General features: G+C 38.2%; 3 protein-coding genes and 1 non-coding gene across 9 annotated transcripts in view; 3 read left to right on the top strand and 1 right to left on the bottom strand.

Moving 5' to 3' along the window:
* Window positions 1–3,953: 3,953 nt before the first annotated feature.
* LOC131322146 (purple acid phosphatase 18) lies at window positions 3,954–9,329 on the bottom strand. The gene is made up of 5 exons (XM_058353349.1): window positions 8,901–9,329; window positions 6,255–6,923; window positions 5,274–5,462; window positions 5,097–5,185; window positions 3,954–4,444 (listed from the first exon to the last, which is right to left on the bottom strand). The coding sequence occupies exons 1-5, from the start codon at window positions 9,042–9,044 to the stop codon at window positions 4,225–4,227; spliced, it is 1,311 nt and encodes a 436-aa protein (XP_058209332.1). The 5' UTR covers window positions 9,045–9,329; the 3' UTR covers window positions 3,954–4,224.
* Window positions 9,330–10,684: 1,355 nt separating this feature from the next.
* Window positions 10,685–22,483, top strand: part of LOC131322397 (polyadenylate-binding protein RBP45-like) — a 26,828-nt gene continuing 15,029 nt past the window's right edge. Inside the window, exons 1-7 of one of the 5 annotated variants that reach the window (XM_058353709.1) lie at window positions 10,685–11,133; window positions 12,229–12,703; window positions 15,065–15,120; window positions 15,195–15,325; window positions 15,461–15,554; window positions 15,632–15,787; window positions 16,119–16,443. In XM_058353709.1, coding sequence (XP_058209692.1) covers window positions 10,801–11,133; window positions 12,229–12,703; window positions 15,065–15,120; window positions 15,195–15,325; window positions 15,461–15,554; window positions 15,632–15,787; window positions 16,119–16,121 — 1,248 coding nt within the window. In that variant the 5' untranslated portion in view covers window positions 10,685–10,800 and the 3' untranslated portion in view covers window positions 16,122–16,443. Of the gene's footprint in view, window positions 11,134–12,228; window positions 12,704–13,056; window positions 13,804–15,064; window positions 15,121–15,194; window positions 15,330–15,460; window positions 15,555–15,631; window positions 15,788–16,118; window positions 16,444–22,483 lie in introns of those variants that run through there. The other 4 variants (XM_058353710.1, XR_009198823.1, XM_058353711.1 and 1 more) reach the window with 4 other exon arrangements.
* Window positions 17,933–22,483, top strand: part of LOC131322394 (uncharacterized) — a 9,582-nt gene continuing 5,031 nt past the window's right edge. For both annotated transcript variants that reach the window (XM_058353704.1, XM_058353703.1), the window contains exons 1-3: window positions 17,933–18,299; window positions 18,845–18,966; window positions 19,051–19,211. In XM_058353704.1, the coding sequence (XP_058209687.1) occupies window positions 18,137–18,299; window positions 18,845–18,966; window positions 19,051–19,211 (446 nt within the window). In that variant the 5' untranslated portion in view covers window positions 17,933–18,136. The remainder of the gene's footprint in view (window positions 18,300–18,844; window positions 18,967–19,050; window positions 19,212–22,483) is intronic.
* On the top strand, window positions 19,287–19,394 carry LOC131324931 (small nucleolar RNA snoR100). Its single transcript, XR_009199515.1, has one exon. It is a non-coding gene; the product is annotated as a small nucleolar RNA snoR100 (small nucleolar RNA).

The raw sequence follows: 22,483 nt of genomic DNA, 5'->3' as shown, positions 1-22,483 counted from the left end.
TGGGATTGGAATTGAGAATGAGGTGAGATTATAAATAACATGTTTGTTTTGGCTAGGATTAGGATTGGGATTGGGATTGAGATGGGTTTTTAAACTAGTCTTGCTCAATCCCATGGGGATGGGATTAGTAGTAACACCCCCCCATGGTATTGCTACTACCCCCATTTTGGGGGATTAACAATCCCATGGGATAACTAATCCCCATCCACAAATGCCAACCAAACAAAGAATTAACAATCCTATCACCTCCTCAATCCCAATCCCTCCCTCCAAGAGGGTTATCAAACACGCCCATAGAGTTGTTAGGAAGAAAAAATAGTTGTTGAATTTATCAGTAATTATATTAATTGCATTTATCTATTCTTCGGCCCAAGCACGTGAATTTATAATTAAATTAATAAGCATGTGATGTGAATGCAGGTTTCCCAAACGGTGGGCTTAAAAGTTAAAACCAAAACCACTAGTTTCCATTCCAGTACACTGGTTTTCAAAGTTCAACACACTTTCTTCTCTCTCTAAAAAGAGGAAATGCAGATTCCAAAATTCCACAACTATTTCACCTCACGTGAAACAACAGAGAAGACCAACAGAGAAAAACGTAGAGGAGCAACTGGAATAGATCGATCAGCTCTCGCCCATGACGGTGATCGATCAGCTGCAGCCTGCAAGATTGCGTTGGACTGCCGGAGAAGACCAAGCTCTCGTCCGATCATCTTCTTTTTCTTCTCCCCTCCATTTCTCTATTTTCTTCTTTTTCTCTCTGTTTTGCAAAATTTCGGACGAATTTTCGGTAACGACATCTCGGCCGGTATTTCCGGTAAGGTCCGGTATTGGAGCCGGAACGGTATTAGAGGGTTAGAGTACCGTTTTTCTCTCAAACTGGTGCGTACCGGCTGGTACTGGCAGCACAGCATCAGTTTTCTTCTGCCTCGGGTCGCACAAAGATAATCGGAGCTGCTCATTTTGTTCAAAATATGTCGTTTAAGGTCTCTATAAAAATGAGTTTCGTTCGATATCGTTAGAGGCATTAACAAAACATCCAAAATCACTTCAGAATTTAGGCCTGGAGTGCACGTATTTCCTTATATCCGAAAAATCTTTGCTGCTGCTTTGAACTGCTGTCATACCCAAAAAATCCCCCAACCCGGTCTAAGCCAGAAATCGGAATCCTCTGAAGAAACACGGTACGAGAACATGACACGAAATTTGTGGGTTAGGATCAGCTATTTCTGACACGAAACATGAATATGATATGACACTATAAAACGAATACGACACGAGAATTTATGAAATGACATGATAACCCGACACGAAATTAGCAAGTTGGGATTGGCTATTCTTGACACAAAATACGAATATAACACGATAAAATAACACGCAAAATTAAACAGATCGAATTATGATTAAAAAAAGTTTGACACTAACACAAACACAGAGAGAGAGAGAGAGGGAGAGGGGTTGTGTATGGCGGCTTGGAAATCAAAACAATGCTGCCATGAAGCTTTCAACACAGTCGAAGTTGATTGAAGGATAAACTTTTTAGTATACCGGGGATACCAACACCTTTGGTATCCCCTCCGGTCCGTTTTCATTTTTTCGGCCATTTTTCGATCACATTTGTATGATCGATTTCGTTCATTTTGTAGAGTTCAACGAGAACTATAATCATACCAAAATTCGTGTTTATCGGACTTTAATAGATACATGATCGGCACCTGTGAAAATTGCAAAAAAAACAAAATTGGGTTTCAATTCAGTGTGCTTTTGGATCCAGTTTTGGTTTTTTTCAATTTTCATGTGTACCGATCATGTTTCTACAAAAATTCAATGAACACGAATTTTGGTATGATTATAATTCTCGTTGAACTCTACAAAATGAACGAAATCGATCATCCAAGTGTGATCGAAAAATAGACGAAAAAATGAAAACGGACCGAAAGGGATACCAAGGATGTTGGTATCCCCGGTGTACTAAAAAGTTTCTCTGATTGAAGACTTTGCTTGCTTGATCAAGGAAAATGCATGGCCTGGAGTGCACGTATTTCCTTATATCCGAAAAATCTTTGCTGCTGATTTGAACTGCTGTCATACCCAAAAAATCCCCCAACGCGGTCTAAGCCAGAAATCGGAATCCTCTGAAGAAACACGGTACGAGAACATGACACAAAATTAGTGGGTTTGAATCAGCTATTTTTGACAAGAAACATGAATATGATACGACACGAGAATTTATGAAAGGACATGATAACCCGACACAAAATTAGCAGGTTAGGATCGGCTATTCTTGACACAAATACGAATATGACACGATAAAATAACACTCAAAGTTAAACAGTTCGGATTATGATCGAAGATTATGATTGAAAAAAGTTTGACACTAACACAAAATTACAAAACACCATGCCAGCTACGAATGCCTCGAAAGTCGGTAATTTCGATTAAAAAAAAAATTTGAGACTCACTTGAGTGTCGGTGAAAGTCTACTAGTCTACTGTTGGGCCTTGGGCGGATGATATGCCCCCATTCCATGTGTCACGTTTCCTTTCCCAAGGTGGCTTTTTTTTTTATACTTATTCAAATTTTTTTTTATATTTGTGAGTTTTTCGTCGATTTTTTTAAAATTATTACTTTGTCATGACAAGAATAATTTAAAAAGTAAAAAATTACAATAAAAATCTAATTTTTTTTAATAAATACGAAAATAAGTCAATTTTTTATTTTTATTCAAAAAAATTAAATTTCGATAATAATTTTTTACTTTTTAGATTCTCTCATTATGATAAAACAATAATTCTCAAAAAATTGACAAAAACTAACATATGTTAAAAAAAAATTGAATAAAAATAAAATATAAATCAAGTGACTTATTTAGCCTAAAGACCCATAATGCCTACTTTGCCCAGTAACCCATGACTATTTGGCTTTTGCACTTAGGAATTCACATTCACGCCCCACAACAACCCCCGGGTAAATTTATGTTCTTGCTTTTTGGCATTTTTTCGTCTATTTTGTACCGGCCATGTTTCCACCGGCAAAAAGGAGAGAAAATTTGGGATTGCTACAAATTTTTTTCTCAAAAGTTATTCATTAGTGGAAACCGGCCCCATTATTCTTTTTTTTTTTGCGTCAAACCCTTTGTGAATTTGATCTGTCTCAACAAGGAAAATAAAAAAATAAAAATATGACTTCTATCCATATTTTTTTTTTAGAAAATTCAAGATTTAGCCCAAAAGATGGGCTTTTGGAGCTAAATTTTGTAAAGTCATAAATTTTTAAAATTTTTCGATTTCTCTCATCGAAACGAATCAATTATCTACAAAAACTTGACTTAAAACTAACAAATGAGAAAGAATTGGATAAGGACAAAACAAGAAGGCAAGTTGATTTTATTTGATTTTTTTAAGGAAATTAGGCCAGATTATGTACACCTTGCTATGTGGGGTAACTTTGGGGATCCATAATAATAAATCGAGCAGTTCATAAATTTTAAATTATTTTCTAAGTGGCCTCGTAAAAAATCTGTTACATTTGGATAAATGAAAATACTTGATCCAATTTTTCAATAGTTAAGTGTTGTACTACTTAGTTTTTTGTGCTTTTTTGGAGTCCTTATTCGAAAAACTCAAATATTCAGTGTTTTGCAATACAGGCGGGTGCACAGAGTCCCTAATAATTTTCTTTTTTCTATCTCTCTCCACTCATTACTCCAAAAACCTCCCTCAAAATTCAACCGAACAAGCCCTGAGTTTTTTCAATTCCTTTCATGGATCAAATTAATACTCCGTTATAAAAGACCGTGGGAATAATTGGGTTCAGTGATTTTTATTTCATATTGTTAAACTGGATAGGATTAATTGTTTGGCTTGACGTCTCAATGAAAAAATATTTTAAGTATAAATACATGGATTAAGGTTCAGGAATATCATATAAAACAATGCTAAGAACATTAAAAATATTGAAAAACCATCTCTTAAACCAGTGGAATATCATATACCACTGGTAACGTTCATATAATAGTAATGGTAAAAGACCATAAAGCAACTGATAAAGCAGAGGTCTCACAGACAAAGCACAGTACAGTACAAAGCCGTTTCGAGCTAATATAATGGCCTCTGAAACAAACACAACACCAACGTTCTAGCTATATATATACACATGGAGTTGTGGCAAGAAACCAGGTCTGAATCCAGAGAAGAACAGACCGACACTCCCATAATCGGGTGACTACGGCGACAACAGCATCTTCCTTAGATCAGAACTCTTATCAGCGACACAATCAGAGCTGACCAATGAGGTAATCCATATCTGATCAGATCTCACTGGTTCATCGTCATCGTTCCTGTGCCAGCTCCAGAAAGCATGCGTTGCGTTCACTATTCTGAGCTCGCCGTGACCAAAGCTCGCTTCACGGTAGACAGACCACTTTGGCTGTGGAGTTATGTACCTGCAAGTTCATTTTTAGGGCTCCATAAAGTTAGGCCTTCTGCTTTAAGACTAAACAACGGATCAGTTGGTATCTGGGAATTAGTGCTGAAACTGGAAGTGGGAATTCACAGAGCATGACTACAAAATGATGGTATGGTTTATACATTTGCTATGATCTCGTAAACAGAGAATTCTCTTATTTTTGTTCAAATGCTAACACTAGTTCCATATGATAATAATGGAAAGAGTAGTGCTCGAAATTCAAAACAAAAATTCTCTAACCACAAACAGAAACACACAAACACATTCACGCACGCTCACGAGTTGTAATCCTTTTGCATTTTAAGGAATTGGTTAGCAGTGTGTGTGGGTCCCACATGCCTTGTAAGTGTGTGTACATGCTTGTGTGTTTGTTTGTGGTTGTAGCAAAGTTGAATTAAAAATACCTAAATGTTAAGGAAAAGACGTTGTAATTGGACTATTCAACAAAGATGAACATTCTCCTAGTAAAACCCTGAAGAATGGTGCAAAATCTTGAAGTTAAAGACAAATATTCTTCTGGTAAAATCCAAATCGAAGGCCGTAGCCAAATCATGTTTTGAAGTGCAGCAGAAAATATTGAAACTTCACTAATCTGACTCTTCAAAGGACTTTGACAACGAAAGACATACTTGGTGGCTAAACCTTCTCTGTTGCCTCCATCGCCAACTGTTATGTGGACAGCACCACAAGGATCTGACCTACCACTATAGACACGTTTCTGTAGTACATATAACCATAGAAAATAAGCCAAGCAGGATCAATTAAAGACCAAGATGATTAGACAAACTAAACTAGAATGAGCATACCGAGCGTTCGTAAGCATGCACATGGCCAGCAAACGTAATATCTACACCAGCAGCATATAGCAATGGTTCCATGGCGGCCATCATACTGTCTCCTTCGCCTTGATGAGCCTTGTTACTGTTATACCACGGAGCATGGAATAAAACAAGTAGCCAAGGTGTCCTCTTTCGGTCTACTTTCAAAAGATCAGCCTACATTTCATGGAAAGGATACTTATGCATGGAATTTAGGAATGGAGCAGAGAATTTCATTCAAATAAATTCATTCCAAAAAATGAACAAAATGAAAAGGAAAGAAGATGGTAACCATTTTGCTTTGTTTTTTGGTATTTTGATAAAATTACAGACACCTGCTTTTCCAACAGCGACTTCGGCCCTATATCTCCCCCTATTGAGGTGCCAATCTATCCAACTCGAGCTAGGAGTGGGTGATCAGGCATCCCAAATTGTGTGTGCAAGAAAAGATGCCTTCAAATTTGAACCACCAAGGTTATGCTTCATAGCAAGGGCAAAAATGATGTAAGGAAGCATGCATATTACGTGAAGAGCGTAAAATTCATAACGACCACAGATGGTTTAACCCACTTACACATACAAAGCCACTCACGGACTCAGTACATGGATACAAAAGAAACCATGTAAGTAGTAGTTAGAGGCATACATCGGGTGTGATGAAAGCACCTAGGCATAAAAGCCCTCTTTTTATGCCGGGCTCACAGAAAAAGTCCTCAATCTTAAGCCTTTTAGTAGGCTTCAGGCTCAAGACAGGCACACTTCACTCCGTTAACCAAGCCCAATCCTATCTTTCTTTTATCTTATCAATTCATATACAATATATCCAATCACAGTGTAATAAATAGATAAACATAAATCATGTCAGTCATTTTAAAATTGTGCATTCTGTTTTATGAGCTTATGCTTGACTGGGAATAGACATCTCTAATAGTTTTGAAATAGTTGAAGACATAGAATAAATCGACTTACCTTCAGCCAGCTATATTGATCAGAATACTCATCATAATCTGTATATGAACCAAGCATAATAAGATGAACCCCAGCAACTTCAAAAGAATAGTAGAGATTTGAACTTGATCCGCTCTCCTCGAATGGCATCTTCCAGCGAGCATTGTAGGCTACGAATTCATCCTCAAGCATCAGTATGTTCTCCTTTTCATGGTTCCCTTCTGTTACCATCCACGGCTTTGCACTTGCAAGTGGCTGCACTAGCTCACCAAAAGTGTCCCACTGGGACTGCATGTAATCAGCATAGGAAAGGTCACCAGGAAGCAGATGCACATCATATTCGCAAAGGTCTATGTGGTCCAATGTCGACTTAGTCCAGCCAGTCTGACCTAAATCACCAGCCACAGCAAAAGTAACTGGAAATTGAGATGGAGGTGTCTTGAGCTGGAACTCTGGACCTTGTCCTCCACATCGGTAGAAGTAAACAGTGCCATGTTCCAGCGGCCCAATGACAGTGTGGTGGATCTTTCCAGACTTATAAAACAGATAACTATAAGAAGAGCTCTCTCCTTGAGCAATAGAGGTATACTTTCTGGGTGAGGTTCCATATTCAACCATTGATGGAGAAGATTTATCATTCGAGATCCATGTCACTCGCATATGTTGATCCCCTGCCAATGAGATATGCACCTGCAATGGCCATTTTTGGCATAAAGATTCTTAAGAAACTCTCAAGATAGGAGTCCGAAACAGAATTGTCTTTATAAAAAAAACAAAATGAACTCCACCCAAGATAAGTTTCATAAAAATTAAGGGATAACATCAGCAATATTAGGGAACTTGGGTTTTTCAATCGAGATTATGAGATAAAATCTATTCTAATATATAAAGTGAGAGGACTTATTTGGTCTCACCATGTTTTTGAAGCTGTATGGACTTTTTGAAGTCCAAAAAAGCCCTTCCAAACATTATAAATTTACTTACAATTACGCTCTACAGTTTATAACTGCCAGGGGTAAAAATCATAATGCACTTCTAATTGGGAAATGGGAACCCATGTTTCATCACTGCCGCGGTTCCCATACTAAAAATTGATTTTAGTTTTCCATGTTCTGTGCACCCTCTTTTCACAGCCCCAAAATGGGGTCAAAGAGGAAGCGGTGGACAACACTATTTGGCAACAAAGTTGTTTGAATGGCTTCTTTTAATTTGTTGGGTTGTCTTCCAAAGTCATACTGCTAATTGTCACGTAGATTGTGCTATTTGTATTACAGATTCGATAGTTCCTTTGTCAAGGTTTAAAGATAGAGGATTTGTGCTCCTTTCGTATATTCCTACCCATTCCATCTCGATTAATTATTACAAAAGATTTTATTCATGCTTTATTTGGGTGATTTGAAGAGCGTTTCAATTGTAATTTGGTTTCAACGTCAATCTTACATCGGGTGTGCAACATGATACAGTTTTGCCAATATTATATTTGAAAGAGTTAGTAGTATATTCTTTTCCTCATCACTTGCACATGCATCGCATGTGCCTCATGCGCTAGTATACTTAAAACATGCCATTATTTCGATCACCGTACTGCTCCAGCCATGTGCATTGTAGATCCAAACATCAAATCACCCTCGTAACTACAGTACTAGACAATGTCTCACTCCCTACACAATCTTCTTAATTTTCAACTCAGCCTCCTCTGGTAATCCTAAGTACACCCCACCTTCAAAGTAATATAAAATCTAGAAAAGATAAAACTTGGAAATGACTCAGACCGCTGAAGTTAATACTAAAGTTAGCATAAATATCTGTAATTTATCCCAAAAAAGTTTATAGAGTACTTCCAAACAATAGATAACTGACTATCTTTTTTCCCCCGGAAAAAAAGATCATTTTGTGCATGTCACGATTAACAGATAACTTGCATGCACTTAAACAAACAACAAAACTAGAAGTCCAAATACAAACCAAATAAGTACCCTTTACAGTTTACATAAAAACACCACGCCCTGATCAAACATATCAGATGCCACTGTCTCTATCTATTAATAATGGGAAGTGATCAAATCTCAAGACGAAAGGGGTGTAACTGTGAAAGACTACATATCCAGCTCAAAACAAACTGGCAATTAGTGGAGAAGTCTCTCATATTATGATGTTATTAAGTGATTATACCCAAGCAATATGGGAAAGGGTTATAATTGTGAAATCTATATATCCAGCTCAAAACAAACTGGCGGAGAAATCTCTCATGTTATTTAGTGATTTCTCGTTTGATACCCAAGCATACGGGACTACTCTCTAACACTCCCTCCCGTGCAGCCGCATTTAAGTCTCTCACTTGTAGTCACTTTTTCGGCTCTAACTTCGTACAGTCTTTTCCTTTTTTTTGAGGTCTGTCATCGTGAAAGAATGGGCTATTTTAGCCTCTCTTTTTTTAATTAGGGATGGAATGCGCCCGCTTAGATACCATACAAAAACTTCACATCCAACTTAAAATCAATCGAACAACGAGCCATTTTGGCTCGTGTTACTAATTTCGCCTCGGGTATACGTCAATCTAATCCTAATTTTCTACCGACTTTCTATACAACCAAACGGAGCATTACACGGGAAAGAAAAACGTTGCCCTAACCCAGAGGAATAAGATGAGGGTGGCTTTTTTTTTACCTGTTGGGGTTCAGAGGAGGGCTTTCGACTCGACGGAAAACGCAACGCTTTCCGAGGCTTCGGTCGGACGTACTCGGCTCCGACAGTTGCAGCACCGATCATCACAACCGCCACCATTAACGCAGTCAACAGTTTGTGCTCCATGATTTTCCGGTACCTGAATAATCCTCTTCGACAAGATCAAGGACCCATGTAAATGGGTTTCTTTTGGGAGTACTGTTTTCTTGTCTCTGATTTCTACCGAGGGGATGAGGAATTGTGGGTGGGAAAAAGTCTTGGCCCTTGGGTTTTCCTCCCTTATTTTCTCTCTCTTCCCTTCCCCAGTTGCGACTTTACACCTGGTTTTTTCCTTACCTGAAAAGGTTTTCACACCTGCTTTGCTTTCATTTCTCCCCGCATAATCATCCTTTCCTACAGTACAATAGTGGAGTAGTAATTAGTACTTGCAACAGTAACCATTTGGTCCAATGGGAGGGGGACAGGTGATGCTGCCAATTATCTCCTTGCAAAGCGGGTGCGGAATGTTAATCTCGATAATCGATAGTTCGGATTTTATCCGAACACTGAACAATTTAGATGTGAATGAGCTCATATTCAATCCTAGCCGTTTGTGTCAAAATGAACGATCGGATTAACTGTTCAACACCACTTTTATGGAGAATGCTTGGCAATAGCCCAGTGGGATGATCCCGCATTCCGATGGGATACTGCATTAGACATTCTATGTACCCAACTTTTTGGTGTATCCGTCTACCAAGTGTTTTTCAACCACAAGATTATGCAACAAATTTTCAAACAAGGGAATTTTAAATACGATTTTTGCGGTTGAAAATGACTTGGTACACTGGTACAAATAAAAAATTATACAAAAGACTTGAACCCCAGACATTGCGGTTTGCAATTGCGGTTTGCACTAGGGGGATTGTAGTGCAATCCACTAGTAGCTATTTGAGCTCTGGTTGTAATCGATGTGCACTAATATATTACGGAATTGTAGTGCAATTTGATTGTATCTCACCATGATTTGTAAAAGATAAAAAGTCATTGAAGGCTTCATTTGTATGAAAAAAATTCAAATTTAACTCAGTCACGCGACTGTCGAGATCCGATGAATTTGATTTCTTGTACCTATAAAGTGCTCAACGATTTTGTACATAGATTTTAATCAATATCAAAGCGTTTCAAGTGACACTACACCCCTATAATGCGATTGAGTGGACAAAGAAACTAGGAAAAAAAGACAAGAAAACTTTGTGGAATTACAGCAATCTTGAAAAGTAAGTTTCCATACGTGTAATAATCTGATTTCACATGATGTTATTGCTAGTCTCAATAATCAAACATGCCTCTGTAGTACTTTGAATTTTCAAAGACAGATAGAAAACCATCCAATCTGGTTGTGACCGTCCAAAATTTTGATTTCGTGAGTTTATTATAGGTTCACAATAATAATTGAAATCGTTCATTCTGTCGAGCTCATCAAAAACTTTAACCGTGCAAAAAATTATGTCGATCAGATGCTAATCAATAGCCGGTGTGAACACATTCATCTCGATTATGAATTCAAGTTGATTGACCAGCATCGACACTGTATTAATATATCTCAATAATCAAACGAAAAAATGAAAAACATAAATATTTAAAAAAAAAAAAAAAAGTAAATCAAATGGGCCTCCAAGCAAATACCGACCTTACCCAATCAAAACTTGTATCCACGGGCCCTTGCTGGGCTTTTCCACATTCCCCCCCTTAAAAAGCCCATTCCGGCCCACCGCAACCACAACAAAATATCCCCTCTCTCTCTCTCTCCTCATTATCCCCCTCTCTCTCTCGCCCTTTCATCTAGGGTTTACTACATTCCAAAAAATCCCCAAATCTAGGGTTAGGGTTCCATCCAAAAATGATGCAACCAGGTACCGGCATGCCCCCACCCCAGATGCACCAACAGCAGTACCAGCAGCAGCCCCCGCCCCCGCAGCAGTGGATGATGATGCAGCAGCAACAGCCGCCGCCGCAGCAACCGCAGCAGGGTTACCAGCCGCCGCCGCCGCAGCAGTTCTGGCCCCAGCAGCCTCCTCCGCAGGCGGCGGCGCCTCCGATGCAGATGCAGCAGCAGCAGTTCTCGGCCGAGCAGATGGGCGGCTCGAACGAGATCAAGTCGCTTTGGATCGGTGACCTGCAGGGTTGGATGGAGGAGAACTACCTTTACTCTTGTTTCGCTCAAACTGGAGAGGTATATTTCGAGAGAATATTCCGTGTTTGTTCTTGTGTTCCGTACATATATTGTGTTTTTCTTTTTGAGAAAGATTTGTCTTCTTTATAAATAATAGCGCCAATTTCACTAAGGGTGAGTAAATTTGAAGCTTGAAATCAAGAAACTTGAAAATAAATAGAGATCTTAAGGATAGGTTGGCTCAAGGAACCTTATATAATAAAGAAAACCTAGAATGTAACTCTGCAATTTGTAAGGAATCTCATGGACACAGAGAACGAGGCTGATGTCAGGAAAAGAAGCCTTGACATTATGGAATTATTAATCGTATAATGATGATGGATGATATTCTCCTACTAGAAGAAAATCTAGTACTGGTGGGTATTGAGTTTCCTTTTTTGTTTATTAATTAAATATTTGTCAAAGTCCGACAAAAATGTAGATGATAATCCAGAAGAAAATCTGGATGAAAATCCGGAGGAAATTCTAGTTCCAGCGGGTTTTGAGTTTCCTTCTTTGTTTATTAAATATATTTGGGATGAAATTGGTAAAAACAATTTAGCGACCAAAGTGACAATAAGTTAGTTCGAGGACCATTTATTTGTTTCAAACAGATATTGTTTTGAGGAAGCAAGTGTTTATCTGTCTGGTTGTCAATAAGCTAGAGATGGGAAGGAATATATATGCATTTAAAATGTAGAGATAAAACTTACTTTATGCCCGTGGTGAATTGCACATATTGCAATATCCTCTACCACAGTATTATTCAAAATAGCGTAATCGCTATCCCGTATGCATGTGCCTGCATGAGATTTGAATGCTGCATCTTTCCATTGGGGGGTTGTTTCGAGTTTATTCATTGTATAACCTTTTCAAATAATTACTAGTTTGGTCAAGTTCCAACCCGTGGTGAAAACAAGAGATTTCCTTAGTTCTGTAGTTCTTTGATATTTGTTGAATATGTGCTTAACCCGGGGGAGGAATTGTCTTGGCTTTCTGCTTCTTCTCATCCTGTGTAGTTGTGGTTGTTTTTCTATTTACAGTGGCTTGTGATTTGGATTTGTTGTTTTCTGTTTAGTTAATACTAAATAGTTCATGCGTCTTTGGATGCTTCAGCTCACTTCAGTTAAGGTTATTCGCAACAAGCAAAGTGGTCAACCCGAGGGTTATGGTTTCCTCGAGTTCAAGAGTCGTGCAACAGCAGAAACAGTATTACAGACCTACAATGGCTCTTTGATGCCAAATTCAGAACAGCCTTTCAGGTTGAACTGGGCCACCCTTGGTGCTGGGGAAAGGCGTGCAGACGATGGTCCGGACTATACGATATTTGTTGGAGATTTAGCTGCCGATGTTACTGATTACTTGTTGCTTGAAACATTTAAACCTCACTATACGTCAATAAAAGGTGCGAAGGTTGTCACTGACAGAATGACTGGACGCACCAAGGGATATGGGTTTGTTAGGTTTGGAGATGAAAGTGAACAACTGCGTGCTATGTCTGAAATGAATGGAGTCCACTGTTCTAGTAGGCCGATGCGTATTGGACCTGCTGCTACCAAGAAACCTGCCAGCGTTCAACCATATCAGAAAGGTATGCATTGCAATAGACTTTTGTGATTCGTCATCTCTTTAAAGCTTATAGTTGCTGTCACATTTCTGGTATATGTTATTCATTTGTTATGTTAATACTATTGTGCTGATTAATGATGGTTGTTTATTATTCTATGCTATTTTAGGAGTTAGCTTTGTTTGAACTTCGAAGTTGTAACTCGACTCCGTTGATGTTTTTGATGTCTTATTTTCGATGGTGTTTCAATTTGATGCTGAAGATACGCGGATTTGCACAAGTCGTTTCCTTCCAGTATTTACCTTTGTAAACTTGGGCACATTTAATTATGTTAAAACTTGCAAAAACTTATAAAAACTCATGTTGTCTCAAAGCAGGACACCAAGAGGCTCTTCATTTTGGGGGGCCTGGAACTGATTTCAGCTGAAATGATTCCACTTTAGTGCGTGGCCTCATTTTAGGTCAGTTAATTTTGTTTATGCCATAAGCTTCGTTTCCCGTAATTTTCTTGTGGCATTTATCATGCTACGTAGTCGTACTTTCCAGTTCGTTTTGGTTACCAGTCAAGTTACTTTCCTTTCTTTATTTCCAGGGGTTAAATTTCCTTTCCCTTTGTTTTGTTCCTCTTTTATGGAAATCCACAAATTCCTTGTCATTTATTCTTTGTGGATTCGCTTCTTTGCACTATACTCAGATTGATGTCATTAAGTTGGTCCTTTTCGGGCCCATGTGTGGTCTTTGCTTCAGTTTTCCAGTTTTATTCCCTTGAGAATGTGTTCCTATTGGGCTGAACTTAGAACTTTTAAGTCTTTACCAATACATGTAGCTGCTATGGTCTCGGTTGTTGGATGAGTCCTCTTCAGTTTGCTAGTGGGTGTTACTGCTTTTCCTTTTGCTCTTCAAATATCTAATTATCACTGATTCACTATATCCATATTATTTACCTAGTCGTTTCCTTGCGTAACTGGATGTTTTACCGGGGAGGGTTTGAATATTATAATTTTCTATTGCATTGTTTGTGGGTTTGTACCTGTAGCTTAAGTGTAAGTAACAGTGACCTAGAGAAGACGTGAAGCAAAGGAGGGCTTTGCAGAAAGTAATTAGTGTAAAAAAAAAAGTAAAAATTAACACTTCGTCCCATGTTTCCCAAGGGTCATTAATTTTGAGGTATGCACTGGATATTTTAAGGAAGCCATCCAATGTAGGAGTCAGAATAGTACTTGCCGACATCTTTAGCATATATTTTGTTGAACTTGGTGACTGCTTGTGTTGATTTATATGTATTTCAAGTTTTTCACGAATGTTGGATGAAAGCAGTAGTAGCCTCATTATATGCAGGTTTGAACTGTTCGGTTTCTATGTGTTTTTTCTCTGTTGTCAAATGACGTAGTATATTTGCAGCGAGGTAGTTTGTTGTGGTGCAAACTTGGCATCCTCTTTCGTGTATGTTTTTTATTCCCTCGCAATAGATGGTTCATATGGTTGTTAGTTGGGGAGGAACTTTACGAAGAAACCAAGTCTCGTGGGTTACAGTCAGGAATGTAGAGACAGATTCATCAATTGATCTTCTTAGCTCCACTTTGCTAGTACATTGGGCGAAGAGGTGCTCACAATTCCATTAGTGGTGACAAACTCTAATAATTTACCAAGTTTAAGCTGCTTTGTCACTTGCATATTCTTGCTGATGCATTCATTGAACTGAATTCTGTGGAAGGCAGCAGCTCTGTAGATATATATTTGGGCATCACTGAAGAACTATGTTACTGCTCGAAGCAGTCTTGTGATTTTTTCTCCATGGGCTGGATGTCTTTGTCAGCTAGCAAGCACGATAACAACTCTGGATGGTTTGAGAAATTTAGTTATTACCTTTGCAGTGAGCATTGTACCTCTTGGCTAAGTTACTGTTCTCTTTCCTTAGATATTTCGTGGAGTTCACTGGCATTATGGTTTTTGTTTTACTAACATGCTCCTAGCTGTGCTGTGATTGTTGTCCAAGCAATAAGCCGCCAAGTGTACGTTCTCTTCCACAGAAAAAGGAAAGAACTTTATTGATTTTCCCCGGCTAATTGGGAAACCAAAAGAGCTACCGAAGGAAAGGGCAAAGTATCTCCCGTGGGGTTAGACAGATTCAATTTCGATGTTTGTTGCCTATGGAATAGAAACTGAAGTTTTATAATTCATCATTACTTTTGAGATTTTCTTGTTAAGATTGTTTTCGATGTAAGGAGTTTGGTTCGTAGGTTTGATCAGTCATTTCCCCTTGCTCTTCTTTGTTTGCTTATAAAATTCTGATGACAGGGATCCTTCTTAAGCAGCACTTCGTTCTGATTTAAATCTCACTTTTTGTTTTGTTGCAAGTTATTCATATTAATTTGTTGTATGCAGCTACCTACCAGAATTCTCAGGCAAATCCCGGGGAGAATGATCCGACTAATACAACAGTGGGTAGCTTGTTTTGATGTTGGATTAATCTTGTTGATTATATTTGTTACTGACCTTTACATTGTGGGGGCAGATATTTGTTGGTGGTTTGGAGGAGAATGTCTCTGATGACCTTCTGAGACAAGTGTTTGGCCAGTTTGGTGAATTGGTTCATGTGAAAATTCCGGCAGGCAAACGTTGTGGATTTGTTCAATTTGCTGATAGGTAAGGAAGCAGATGATTTTCCAGATATGTTCTGGCAGTTATTTTCCTTATTTAATTATGTTAATGCTAAACGGTTGTTTTTTCCTCCAAAGTTAATTTATTGTGTCATTTCTGTTGCCTGGATATGGTTTGTAGAGCTTGCGCTGAGCAAGCTCTGTCAGTCTTGAATGGTACTCAGATAGGAGGAACAAATGTTCGACTTTCATGGGGCCGTAGTCCAAACAAACAGGTGCATGAATTTTTCAGTATGTTTTGAATAACTTGGGTGTACATGTTTTTGTTTGTCTGACACTGGGATTGGCTCAGGCTCAGACTGATCAGACTCAATGGAACAACGGTGGATATTATGGATATGCTGCTCAAGGATACGAGGCATATGGATATGCACCACCACCAGCTCAAGATCCTAATGCGTACTATGGTGGCTATCCTGGGTATGGGAGTTACCAACAACCACAGCAGGTAAGGGAATGCCATATGCTATTGCTCATTACTTGCAAGTAGATCATCTGAATTCACAGAGGGCAAATTGTAGTTTTTCAAAAGTACTGTTTTATGCCCCTGCTGGATTATACGTCCGTGTCTTGATCCATGATGCTTGCTTTATCAGTTGGTTCAGCACTTCACCTTTTTCTAGCTTCTGTTAAGTGTGTAGTGATTTAGCATCATGCTGTTTAGACAGACAGACGCATCACCTGTTTTTCCAATTTAGGTGGTGTTTAGTATGTTTTCTATCTCTCAAATTTTCCTTGGAAATGGTGTCAAGGATTTCTTTACATTTGTTTTCTTGCAGTGATTTGTTGCCATCCAGAGGACATCACGAGGGCCACACTGTTCCAGTTTAAGCTGGTTTTTTGAACTGCTTGTATTATGATGCTCGGTTGTTAGTGGACCTAGGTGATCCAAAGAATCTTCCTTTTTTTTTTTTTCTGTTTGTCATCTCTCTTTTTCAGTCCCCCTGTTTCTTTTTGTTTTTAGCCTGAATGCGACAAACTTCTTCTGAGTGTTGAACTTGTGAAGTATGTTGACAAAACATTGACGCACTTCTCCTGTGATAACTAGATGTGTGTATTGTGGGTTTGGCTTGTTACGGTTATACAATGGGGTTTTATTTGGCATTGTTATGTGCATTGAAGGTCTTTCAATACGCTGGTGTAACCTGGTGGGGGGTTTACTGAATTTGATCCATGATTCGCTCTGTTCAATTTCTTGGATCTCTGGTAATGGTTTTTGCATCCAGATCAAAATGTAAAAACAACACTCCTAGTTTGTGCTCGCAGGATAGTATCGGTTGCCTCAAAGATTAATGCAACATGACCTTCATACCTTGGTTTCTAGCAAAAAATACTGCATTGTGATACTTTGTTTTCTGTCGGCCGTCCTTTAAAAAGGCTAGTTCATTTTGAGTTGGAGTTGCGTTCTTTCTACTCATATACTTCCGTGAAAGGCTACTAATTTTCAAGAAGTGTTCTCTCTACTCATATACTTCCGTGAAAGGCTACTAATTTTCAAGTAGTGTTCTCGATGCACTGGTCATCTCTTATGTGTGCATCTTATGAATAGAAGTGTACATTTCGGTTTTTTTTTTTTTCCCTGAGCAGAAAATCATGCCAGTTATATTGATAGAGAAAAGAAAGACCTACAACTAAAACAACTAAACAAAACCCCTTTCAGATTGGAAAATGCTGTTGACAACAGTACACTGGTGAAAACAAAACTCCTTTCAGATTAGGAATATGTTTCTTAACTATTTAAGCATGATTAAATAATAATTTTTACATTCGTGCCGCTTTCATTTTTTGTTTAGAAACACGAGTTGGCTTCACTGTCGATAAAGCAAATACACAAATGCAGGGTTTTAAGGCTCTGTTCCGCTTTCTTTCCAAACTTTGTTTTTCAAAATAATTTCAAACTTAATTATAACGAAAATGAAAAATAATATTTCAATTTTTTTTTGCGCCATTTAAAAGATCTCAATGAGATTTATCAAACAAGATTCATATTAGTAAGAAAATTATTTGTGTAAGCACATAATTTTTTAGTTTAAAATTATCTTCCTTTTTTAAAAATTCCTTTTTGGGAAACTGGAGGAAGGCCTAAGTCTCCAATGAAAGGGGAAAACACAAGTCAAAATCCAGTTGCAGGGTGTGATTCCAAATTTTTTTACAAAAGAAATTCTTAAAAACGTTCATTTGCCTTCGATCTTTTTAGATTATCTTCAGTATACTAGATATTGTTCTGTTTCTAGCACTTTCCTTCGAAAGAAAGAATAGACAGGTGAGTCCAAATTTTAACGTAACGATCTTTGACCAATGTTACATACGTACATTTATGTGCATGGACCGAAGATACCAATTTATTTGCACATATTCAGTCTAAGGTATTTTCACGTTTATCGGATGGTTTCGGACGCATCGCATATGTGTGCAAGACTTTGTGATAATTTCCCATATCATCTCTCGGACCTCGACGTATGATGTTCTAGATTACCCGGTTAGGGTTCAAGAAAAGTAAAACCAGTGGGTGAATTGTGGAAACAGTCAAAAGTGCAAGGGTACCTAAGCAAAAAAACAACATTCTGCAAACAAGGTCTAATTCAAAGAGCCGCAAACACGGTACGCAGCAGCACCGCCGTATTATTTCCCTTGTTATTGCTTCTTGAATTCCCTCGTAATCGTAACGCCTTCAATCCGAAAAACCCACCTCGGATCTCATTTGTAACCCAAGATTTCTCTCTCCTAAACTCCGCATAGAGAGAAAATAAACAATTGTAAATAAACTGCAAGAGAGAGAGAGAGAGAAGAAAAAGAGATGGGTTGCAGAAACAGAGAGTTTCTTGGGCAAGAAAGTAGCGCCGCCCCTTCCCTACTGTTTACAACCATGTGCATCATTGGCCTCCCAGTCGATGTTCATGTCAAAGACGGTTCGATTTATTCTGGAATCTTCCACACTGCCTGCGTAGAGAATGACTACGGTGCGCTTGCTGTGTTTCCATTGGATGTCATTCCTTTTTGTGAATCTGTTAATCTTTTTCTGAATCAGTTTCTGGGTTTTGTTTGGTTGGTGGAATTGTATCTGGGTTTTGTTTACTTTATGATGTTGTATATGGGTTTTGAGTATCTTGATTTATTTGTGGTGGGTTTCTTGATACTGGATTGGATCTGTCTGCTTTCTGATTGGATCTTACTTTTCCCCACACTTGACGGACTTGAGAGAGCATGAACCTATACACTCAGCTGAGTTTAATATATTCGAAATTGGCCACTTTTTACTCTTCTTAGGCCGATTTGTGAGTGGAAAAGAATATGTAAGGGATTTTATATCGCAAATCGGACGGATGTTTCCCTCGCCTTTTCTTTTCCCTCACCAAGACCCTCCACAATCCCTTGATCCGAAGACAGCCTTGGGGTCCAAACCAATCCAAACAATAGTCTTTCTAGGCTCTCCATTCTATTTCTTCTGTTTTTAGCTCTTACTGCATTGGTTGAGATTCGTGAGATTGATTTTGGCATGGTTTAGGTATTGTTTTGAAGAAAGCAAGGATGACTAAGAAGGGGGATTGCGATGCTAATGTAGCTATTGGCGATCTGATAGAAACGCTCGTTGTTGTATCAGAAGATCTAGTCCAAGTGGTTGCCAAGGTATGTGATTATTCTATTCCTGCTCAGATTAATTGATCTATCTCACATGAGGAATGACCTGAAATCATTTTGGTGTTTAAATAGGGAATTTCTCTTCCAGCAAATGGTGTGTCTTGCAACGTCCCCAGCAATCGTGTAGGGGATGTTGTGGACTCTATTCCTTTCTCTGAATGTGCAGATAGAGGGGTGAAAGTCAAAAAGTCTAAGAAGACCGGAACAGACAGAATGCAAACTAGTCGGACAAGGTATTGTAATAGTAATATGTATTACAATTTAATCAAGCCCATTCATTAATTGTGCATACCGATGCTCTAGACTGTCGATGAATGAAGCATGGTAATGTGCACAGAAATTGAATTGGGTTTCTAGGCATGCCTTCTCTGATGTCATTTGGCTTTGATTTGGGGGCATGGTTCCGCAGCAAAACAGGTATGGGGGACCACTGTTTTAGTGGTATTCTGAGAGCAGTCACTTTGTGCATATTGCCAATGGTTAGGTTTGTCTCCAATCTTCCCCCACCCATACCCCCAATGATTGGGGACTACATGGGTTCTGTTGTTGTTGTATTCATTATCGCATTCTTTGTAGGTTAAGGTTCCTAGGATTAGTAGCAACAATTTTTAAACTTTTCATGGTTAAATCATCCATAATAAATGTTTCCAACGTTGGACAGTTCCCAACAGTTTCTGTGATGAAGTCGGCACTTCTATCCGAAAAATAACTGAGATGCAAAGTCTCTAATGTCGATAATCGCAGCGGGCGTTTTGTCTAGAGGTATATTGTATGTATCATAGAACAATTTAAGGCTTTTAAGTGATTCACAAGAACTAAAAGCAAGTGTCAAGGTGCCCAACAACGGGCACGGAGAAGCAATTGTTCAACATTACGACTAATTGCATAACATGTCATGTTATCAACCACCGAAGGATCCAAACGATCATAAGACCAGGAGTGTAAACATTATGACTAATTGCATAACTCCTGGTCTTCTGATCGTTTGGATCCTTCGATGGTTGATAACATGATATGTTATGTAATTAGCCATAATGTTGAACGATTGCTTCCCCATGCCCGTTGTCGAGCATCCTGAACACTTTCCTGTGAATTACTTAAAAGCCTTAAATTGTTCTATGATACATATAGTATACCTCTAGACAAACCGCTACGATTACTGGCGTTAGAGACTTTGCATCTCAGTTATTTTTCGGATGGTAGTGCCGACTTCATCAAAGAGATTGTTGGGAACTGTCCAAAGTTGGAAACATTGATTATGGATGACTTAACCTGAAAAGTTAAAAATTGTTGCTCCTAATCTTAGGAACCTTTGAATAATGCGATAATGAATGGGCTAATGAATCCGAGATTGCGTGTGTATTTGTTTTAGCTGATTTTAATTGGTCGGATAAAAAATAAATTACAAAATCTTAAGACTCTCCTATTGGTGTTCAAGAAGCACTTATATACTTCATGCACCAATCCAATACCTGGCTAAGATAGGATCATCTTTGCTTTACGCAATGAAAGTCGAATTATGATGGTTACACTACAACCAGCCCTTACTATAGAAACATTTGAACATCGTGCTTTTTGCCTTAAGCTGGTGATTTAGAGTAAGAATGTATGATGTCCATGATCAAAATAAAAACCTAATATTCCCCCTTTTCCCATATGCAAGTTTTGCTTGCCCAATGGGTAGATATCAACCTTTCTATTTGTCATGCTTAGTGACTTACATCTTTTCCCTTTGACTGCTGTTGCCAATCCTTTATAGGTGTGAAAATCAGATACTATAACACTTATTAGTCACATGACCAACATTTTCCGAACTCTGTGAGAAAATTATTGGTCAATTCCAAATAAGAAAAATGCCCGTGGAAAACTTTTTCCAGAATATCAATGCCTAGTAGATTATGAAGAAGAGTTGTATAGGGATCTTTGTATTTGCTTTTCTTTTGTACTTGACCGGCATTCCCTTGATGCCTCATTGGATGTAATTATTTAAAAGAAAAAGGGTAGATTAGGAAGAAGAGTTGTGGAAGAGTAATTTTGAGTCAAGAAGTGATTGACGTGATATTAGAAATTGACCGTACTGACAAATCATTCAAGGCTCATGGCATTATAATGTGCCAAAGCCTCGTAATGGGAGATTCCAGCATAAATCATTAGGCTGAGCAGAGGATATGATTAGGTAGGGTTGAAATTTGATATTAAGATACCTCATTCGGTTGGTGATGGCAGGTTCAAGCGTAAAGCATTAGTCTGAGCAGATGGTAGGTGCATGTATGGTTGAAAATACAAGGTTAGATACCTCATTCGATATTTAACGATATTTATGATTGGTGTTCAAAAGGTCACTTTTTTCAGTCCAAAAATATGGCGGTTCAAAGCTTGGACAGAGAACTAAGACACATTGTATTCAATCAGTCAATGTTAAAGTCAGATATGTGGTTTTGAATGTCATAAATGGTCATTCGGAGGAAAAAGAAAGACACGGTGGAAAAGATGTGGATGAACGAGGTAATTTAAAGAAGTCAATCAGTCTATATTAAAGTCAGATATGTGTTTAGAATCGCGTCAATGGTCATTGGAAGGAAAAAGAAAAAAACAGAGGAATAGATGTGGATGAACGAGGTAACTTAAAAGAAGTCATTGTTAACCAGTACAGTCGGTTGCACATATTCGAAGGATACTGATTATGTAAAAAATAGTATTAGTGATAATATAACATGAAGAAGATCCAGGCTATCGTTGTTGCCTATCGTAGTAGGGGTATTTCATTTTTCTTCACCTTTCTTATGCAAGAGCAAACTTGATTGGAACCTTCCTACATAGGTCTGTAAGATTTCTTCCGGGTGACATTGTAAGAAATTCTTAAAATGCAAGTTAAAACCCTTATGTCCTAATTCCTCCTTCCAAGAAAAATTAAAGTATTTGGTCAAATAGAGGCACACTACAATGGCAGTGGGAGTTGGTATAGATGCCACATGCTCTGTAATGAACTTAGCATATCTGATTAGATTTGCAAGAACTTTTACAAGTTTTACATTTAGAGATAACATGCTATTCTTGGTTATCAGCCTATGCACTGATACAGGGAGAAGGCAAAGTTACTTTATTGTGCATTTTGGCATTCAGGGATCTGAGAATTGGTCATTTTCTTTTTTATGTCTGGTGAACTTTGTCAATGTTTGGTATACCATATATATATGATTGAACTTTGTCATTTTTGCTGCAATTTTTCTGTCAGGGCAAGGAAGAAATAATGCTTCTAGTTCCATGCCTGGCATTATGTTGGTGGATAATATGTTTGCTATTGCGAAACTGCTGTTTTCACTCACTTTGTTTCCCATGAGATCCCAAATTTGTATTAGACATCAGCATTTATAACTTATAAGTATATGTTGCATGTGTGATTGCCAGCAGCCATCTATTCAGACGCATTAGTATTTTACTGGCACCTTTCCTGTTTAATTATGACTCTGTTGGAAATAAATATTCTTATCTATTTCTATTTCGC

This window comes from Rhododendron vialii, chromosome 4a (genome assembly GCF_030253575.1).
Source record: "Rhododendron vialii isolate Sample 1 chromosome 4a, ASM3025357v1".
Lineage (NCBI taxonomy): Eukaryota > Viridiplantae > Streptophyta > Magnoliopsida > Ericales > Ericaceae > Rhododendron > Rhododendron vialii.
Note: the sequence above shows the minus strand (reverse complement) of the source record. Positions and strands in the feature narration are given on the sequence as shown.